The 7585-nt window shown below is 41.7% G+C and overlaps 1 protein-coding gene across 1 annotated transcript in view; it reads left to right on the top strand.

The window, feature by feature from the left end:
• Nucleotides 1-922: 922 nt before the first annotated feature.
• The window catches only part of JAKMIP2 (janus kinase and microtubule interacting protein 2), a 20881-nt gene continuing 14218 nt past the window's right edge, over nucleotides 923-7585 (top strand). Inside the window, exons 1-2 of the mRNA XM_010296828.1 lie at nucleotides 923-1051; nucleotides 5255-5752. Coding sequence (XP_010295130.1) covers nucleotides 923-1051; nucleotides 5255-5752 — 627 coding nt within the window. The remainder of the gene's footprint in view (nucleotides 1052-5254; nucleotides 5753-7585) is intronic.

Here is a 7585-nt window from a genome sequence, read left to right as displayed (position 1 = left end):
GTATGTCGCAGTGAGTTCAGGAGGAGTAAGATTGTCGCCCTTTAGGATGCACTGTTTACATTGACTGCTGAAGAGCAGTTTTACATTCATCAATCATTCTGCCATCCTTGACATCTGCTTCATCCATATGCTGTACAGATTTTCTTTTCATTCATCAGGAAAGTTGCACACTATACTCAACTCCTGGTGACATTATTCCCAGCTCCATCACATCCATTCTTTGCAGGCCAGGTAGACAGAGTGTGTAGCTATGCTTGTCATTCACTTTTATGTGGTTCTGAGACCCAGAATGCTGGTGAGGACTTCAGCACTTCCACTCTCTTCCTGTGGCAGATTGTAGGTGTGTTGTGAAAAGTCTTTGAGTTTGGCATAGGACCTTGGGCGGGATCAGTGGTTGGGAAGGGTAAGAAGAAGAGGCTGTTGGTAGATTCTTGACACTAAAGTGGCTGCTTTGTGGTTACCTCAGACTGCAAAGCTTGGATTAAATGACCTGTCCTTTCTAGTCCTGTACTCTCAACAGCACTAATCCTTACGGTAAACAAAATCCTATCTTCATTCCATGGTGCCCTTTTCTGAGAACAGGAAAAGGGCATGTATGGAATCTCCACTAGCACGCCAGACTTGCATACAGAAGCCTGATTGTGCTGGGATCTCCCTTGCAGGTTTTCAGACAAAGACTGCAGTTTTTGGAGAAGTGAGCTATCTCTTGTGTTCTCTAACCATATGAGGTCTCATGCTGCTGTGTCCACTGACAAATAATAGTATGTCTTATTTCTCACAGGCCTTCCAAAGCAGCTGAGTCCAGGACCTTAAGGAATGTCGTGCAGTAGGTGCTGAACTAACTGGCACTGAAAGGAACGGAAAAAGATGGCGGTCTGTATTTGAAATAATTAAGCACTTGGACTCTCACTGATAAGAAACCATGTCAAAAAAAGGACGTAGCAAGGGCGAAAAGCCTGAGGCACTGATTGTTGCCCTACAGGCTGCCAATGAGGAACTCAGGACCAAGCTAACAGACATTCAAATCGAGCTGCATCAGGAGAAATCTAAGGTGAGTGAGGGTTTGGCTGTAAATAACAGTGTCTGCACTAAAGGAGAGAAACACACGGAAAACATAGTATCACAGAAATCAACAGATGCAATACAACTCTTTCCTGTAACAGTGGTCTGATTCTTTCCCCACATACAACATTTTCTTACTGTGGATGTCCTATTGCTTCCATTGAAAAGAAGGTACAAGTTTAAGAAGCCTCTAGCCCTCAAATGGAGCAATATGTCTTTTGTAACATCTTTGGCCATATTCCAGCTAGTGAGTTTCATCCTGTCCACTCAGTGTTTAGAAACTGCGTAGTGTTGCTGGTTTTTGAATGGCTGATATTTCAACAAGACATGCCCTTATTTCAAAGTTGAGTGAAGTATTCCTTAAATGTATAGCATGCCAATCCATATCAACCCTTGTAATCCATCTGCAGTGCCTCCAAACTGTATTGTATACAGACGTATGCATTGTTTAAAGCTTGTTCAGGTACCAATGGTCTGCCAGAGTTAGTCTCCGATATGTAAAGTTACTCTAAAGCCAGCTGAGTATCACGCATGCAGGGTATAGCCATGGCCCGATAGTATAGACCTACCTGTGAAGGTTTGAGGTGCCTCCCATATACTTTAGAAGCCTTTGGTACAACCTCAGGGCTGTGCATTGCAGCTTCAACTCTTGCCTACATCTTCTGCTGAACTTTCCACTCTTTTTTCCTGCATTGTCAATGCAAGGACAGCCCTTGTGCAACACATAATATCACTTCACACTACTACAGCTTTTGTAACCTTTGAAAAGGTAATGGGCTGGGTGTTATCCAAGCATAAAATACTGTCTGTTGTTTTACACCTACTCTGCACGTACCCTGCCCCCGTTCTGTTAAAATCCTTGCAAGCAGCATCAGTTTTCCCACAAGTGATACTGAAGTAGCTTTGCAAAGAAGTGTACTTTTTGCTTTCCACAGTGTTGCTCCCTCTTAATTTAGAGATGCTTCTAGTGGCAAGCACAATATGTCAGTGTTTTATAGTCAGAGTACAGCTTTTGTGCAATAAACCCTTACATGGTAAATGCTAAAGTTCCCTGAACACGGGAAGTAGTCTTCAGGTTTAGCAGCGTGTTCTTTACGAGCAGTGAAGATAACAAATGTCTGTTTAATAGTTCCTGGTGAATTCTTATGAAGTGGGGTGGAGGCAGTGCTAACTGCAGCCAGGCATCCCCCAGCTGCCGTCTGGTGGTAGCCACATTTTCAAAGGATGATGCCTAGTGATATATTGTTTTTCCAAATTGAATATAATTGAAGTCCATCAACCTGTCTCTTCGATTCCTTCGGAAATAAGCATATATCCTGGGCAAGTAAGAGAGAATGGCTTGCCTGTAGCTTCCAAACCTGAATAACCACAAATCCTTCAGCCTCTAAGAGGTCGTTTTCATAATTTCTTTCTTTTAGGGACAGACATTCATGACAATATATCAAAGTTAATCATACTGGTAATCTCAGACAACTGTTAGCCAGTATAGTGGAAATTGGTTTGTATAATTTAGGAGAAGCTAAATGAAAGCAAGAATAGCCAGTTCCATGTTATCTGGTGTTCTGAGGATCTCTGAGGGCATTCTCCCTTCACCTACCAGGGAGATTTGTAGCCATTAATTTGCAACCTTTTAAAATAAACAAGATTTGCAAGCCGCAACAAAGTGGACATCGTCACTCTTTCAAACTCATTCTGCATCCTTTTCTTTCATAGGTGGTTGATGACAGTCTTGGAAAGCAAAAATTTTTTTGATCCTTTTGTTTTCCCTGCAAGCTTTGGCATTCATGTGTTGCACACAGGCAGGGCTTAGTTATTCTTTTAAGGAGCCACAGGCTGGCTGCCAGAAAACTGATGGCCCAGCGAGCTTCTGTAACGTTTTCCATGGTATTCTGAGTCTTGCTGCTTTTGTTATCACTGCAGCTGTGGAATTATAATATGGAAGTTGGCAGTGCAGATTTTTGTTACTAGACATCACTTCAAGGATAGCCCAAAATCATGAGAGTTACAAGAGTAGGAAAGTCTTGAAAACAAAAAAAAGCTTATCTGAAATATATTTTTAAATGTGCTAGAGTAACACTGGAAAGGAGGGGAGCAGAACATGAAGAAAATCATGAAATTGCTTGTGCACTTCAGTATCTCTCAGTATACCCATCCATAGGTGCTCTTGTCCATTCCTGTGACTAAATCAGACTGCGTGCTCAGGGTATTAAAGGAATTGTCATCATGGAGTAGTGGGGGACTAAAAACTACAGTCTCAGGGAGTAGAACAGACTTCTGAATTGTTCTGCAGTTTAGATTGAGAGGAGCAGATATCAAATTTTATTTTAATCTGGAATTCAGATTTTAGCTCTTTCCTCCTTTTTCTCTAGATGTATGCAGTTCAGGCTGGGCATCTTGGTACAACGTCATCTGTAAAATCAGGTTAGAAATAGGATGGGCAATCATGCACATCAGAAGGAGCTTTAAGAAAGTGTTCTTCCTATTTGTTTGACCCCTTTGTGGGATCTTTGGACTCTTCCTGTCTCTGCTAGCAATAAGGTCACTCTACCAATGAATCCAAAGAGGGTAGAAACCTCTGGGCCATTGTGGTCTTTTATTGAACAGGTCTCTCTTCCATTACTTCAAATGTAATAATCTTTTTCCCACAAGGCCCTCATTCACTTTCCCTTTCTTCCCATCAGAATGGTACATATACAAGTCAGCCTAACATCTGATGGCCTTTCAGTTCAATAAACTAGGCAGCCTGGAAACTAATAGCCATAAAACCAGGCACCCCAGAGCTTAGCTGGGGTTGTATTTACGCTCTGGCTGGATCTGCATTGTGCCATTGTGGATACCCAAACTCCTTTGTTGAAAGTTTAGATGTAACTTTCTGTGCCATGCCAGAATGGATCGCTTACAATAATTGCACCTTGTTTTGCAGTGCATTCAACTCCTTTTTTAATAAACAGGAACAGATGTGTTACAAGAAAGAAAGAGGGCATCAGGCTCATTTTCAGTCATGAGTATTCAAAGTCAAGGATAAACCTAGAATGAAAAAGGAGCGAAGGCAAACCCAAAACCTGTCCTAAGGACTTGGAGGGCTGGGGGGCCAAGGTTATGTGTGGCTTTCTTTTCAGAAATGATCTGTGTAGTAAAGGCATTTTAACATCTCACATGAATTGTACAGATGTGATTGAGTCCCTGGCTGCAAAACCTTCTGCCTGTGTATGACATATATTAATATACATAGTTACTGCATCAGTAGCCTCTGAAGTCTTCCAGAGAAGTCAGTGGCAGTTGCAAGTGCAGACCACCTCTAAAACACATGTGTATTGAATACTTTGCTATGAAAAGCTTTTGTGCATCCTGGAGCCTTGTGGAGGGAGTTCTAGGAGAATCTTTCAGATTTATTTTCCATGGAGCCTTCTGAGGAAGATGCCTCTCATTTTTAGAGTCTGTTACTTGTCAGAATGACTTTGGTAATAGAAACTGAAAAGTAGTCTTTCAAACTTTTCTAATGGCTTATTTTGGGAAAGGTATATCTGAAATAAGATGGGGATAGCATGGGAGAAAAAAAAAAAGTCAATCAGCTCTGCATATATTATGGTCTCTTCTCCCAACTAACTAGTGATAGGACAAGAGGAAATGGCCTCAAGTTGTACCAGGGGACATTTAGATTGGATATTGGGAAAAATTTCTTCACCGAGAGGATGGTCAAGCATTGGAACAGGCTGCCCAGGGAGGTGGTGGAGTCACCATCACTGGAAGTGTTCAAAAAACGTGTGGATGTGGCACTTCAGGACATGGTTTAGGGAACATGGTAGCGCTGGATTAATGGTTGGACTTGATGATCTTGAAGGTCCTTTCCAACCTTAGTGATTCTGTGATATACATGGAGTCTTATTTCCTAAGGAAATATTGAAAGTCCGTGTAGTGTCACTGTGTGAGGCAAAACACCTGGAGAAGACAGGGTTGTTTTGGCTTGAGTAAAGACAGTGTAAAATCTATGTGAATGCCCCAGGAATTGGCCCATATTTTGTTGTAGAAGGGTGGAGAAAGGAATTGGCCCATATTCTGTTGTAGAAGGGTGGAGGATCATCTAGGGTCTGCAGCAGGGTCCTCCTCAATTTGACATGAGTCTGTGTCTGGGTGGGCTTGTTTTGTTAACATTATGTTGGTAGCAGGTGACGTTCATTTTATCTCAATGTAGGTTGCTAAACTTGAAAGAGAGAAGACTCAAGAAACTAAGCGTATCCGTGAGGTGGAGCAGCGCAAGCAGACTGTGCAGATCACGGAGCTAAAAGCCAAACTTCATGAGGAGAAAATGAAGGAGCTGCAGGCTGTGAGGGAGAACCTCATCAAACAGCATGAGCAGGAGATGACGCGGATGGTGAAAGTCCGAGACAGCGAAATCCAGCGCCTCAAGTCAGCGCTGTGTGCGCTGCGGGATGGGAGCAGTGATAAAGTAAGGACAGCGCTGACTATTGAGGCTCGTGAAGAGGCCAGAAAACAGTTTGACTCTGAGCGCCTTAAGCTTCTGCAGGAAATTACTGAACTGAAGTCTGCCAAAAAGCAGGTAGATGAGGCCCTTAACAATATGATCCAAGCTGATAAGATCAAGGCGGGGGATCTTCGGAGTGAGCATCAGTCCCACCAGGAAGCAATTTCCAAGATCAAATGGGAGAGTGAAAGGGATATTCGCCGCCTGGTCAGTAACCAAAACAATTCATGTGTTCTCTTACTCTGTAGTGAGCTTGCCTCTTGCGCCTCTTAGCTTTTGTGAATAACGGAACTCTGCAATGTGCCTCCGTTTGCAAAAGTATTAAAAACTTCTCATCATTTCTCAGCAGTAAATAGATCATGGTAGGTCGGCTAGAGCAACCACTGTGATGGCAGCTAACACCTTAAAATAAGAGTGATTGGCCTAGTTCGTAAGGATTTGGCTTGCTGAGATGCTAATATATGTGTAATGCAAACTGTTAGAAAAAGAGAGTTTGCATCTGCATTTGCAGTTTGTTAGTTTTTCTAGCCCTTGTGATGGTATCCTAAACACATTAAACCATGGCAGGAGGGGAGTTATCTTTTAGTTTAGTTTTAGCCTCGGCATAGCCTTCAGTGGTGACTCAGGAAAATGAACAAAATGAGACTCACATAATGATGGTGCAAGTTGCCATGTTTCCCTATCATCCGGGGAGCTGGACCTGCTTGCAATGGTGGAAAGTTTGGCATGAGTAAAAGAAATGGTAATTTAAACTTAAACTGTAAAGAGTGATTTTTTTTTTTTTTCTTTTTCTTCCCCCCTCCCCCCCCAGTTCAAAGCTATGTACTGGGGGTATATTCTTGTGTTGCCAAAATGCTCAATAACGTAATACAGAGTAGTAGTGGTGGATTCTTCTCACCTGCCCTCTGAATTTTGACACTTCTTGTTACTTTGATCCTCATTTGCAGTTCTGTGTAGTCATGAAGACAAACTACTTTTTTTCTCATCTGAAATTGAGGATCTGTGTTCAGGGTTTTACTATAAAAAGGAACAATAGTGAAATTGAGGATAAAACTGAGCCATTTAGTAACATTAAGATCAACTCGGGTTCCGCGTATATATGGTATGATTTTATCGTTGGCAACTGATGAAGGGCTTTTTGAAGGCTATTTACTCACAGAAGAACCTTGAACAAATCCAGAATTATTTTTATCTGACTTGTAGAAGTGGTTTCCAAATCCAGTGTATTGCTATCAGTGTGGAGGAAATCACATCAGAGTGACATCTAGTTAATGGAGATCAGAATCTAGTCGAACTCATTTGAAAAACCCTTTGCGGAGGATTTCAGCAAGCTTAGAAAGCTGCAAGACTGGAAAGTATCTTTGGCAGCTTCAGGCAAAATTTAGCATAGATGTAACTTTTGTTTTCAGGGAATAATTTATATAATTCCCAGAAAATAGTACTTTTTTGCCAGAGTGATTTTCAAATTCTGGTTCATCAGATTTTCTTGAGCTCCATGACGTTAGCAGCTTTGTACCAATTTTCATGGTTGAAAGCCTTGTATGGGCTGATCTTATTCTAAGTTTTAATCTAAAATTTTTCTCTCAGCCATCATTCTTAAAGTTGCTGTGAGGTGAAATAAGAGGCACTTCTTTTTGTCTTGGATAGTCCTGGGATATTAGGCAGAAATGAAGTAGCAATAAAATGAATAGCCTTGAATTTGCACTCAGTAGAAGGTTAATAACATGGCAGTCAGCTTTAAGAAATACTGGGTCTGCACAGATCTTCTGTTTGTGAGAATCTGACTGTAACCTCTACTGTCTCAGCTAATGTACCTCCATTTACATGAGCAGGAGCTAGTTTAAACTGTTTTGGGTTTGTCAGAGTTTATACTTACTTTTCATTAGTATAAATAACTGGTCAAAATGCAGTGTGAAAGTCTGAACTCTTCATCCAGTTATCCATTAGCACATCACACCATGCTCAGTTCCTGGGCTTCACTCTGTGTTAAGGCTGGTGAATCTGCCTCTGTGCCAATGTACGGCACATAGGGGGTTCAGC

Source organism: Phaethon lepturus, unplaced genomic scaffold, assembly GCF_000687285.1.
Source record: "Phaethon lepturus isolate BGI_N335 unplaced genomic scaffold, ASM68728v1 scaffold21521, whole genome shotgun sequence".
In the NCBI taxonomy this organism is placed as follows: domain Eukaryota; kingdom Metazoa; phylum Chordata; class Aves; order Phaethontiformes; family Phaethontidae; genus Phaethon; species Phaethon lepturus.
Note: the sequence above shows the minus strand (reverse complement) of the source record. Positions and strands in the feature narration are given on the sequence as shown.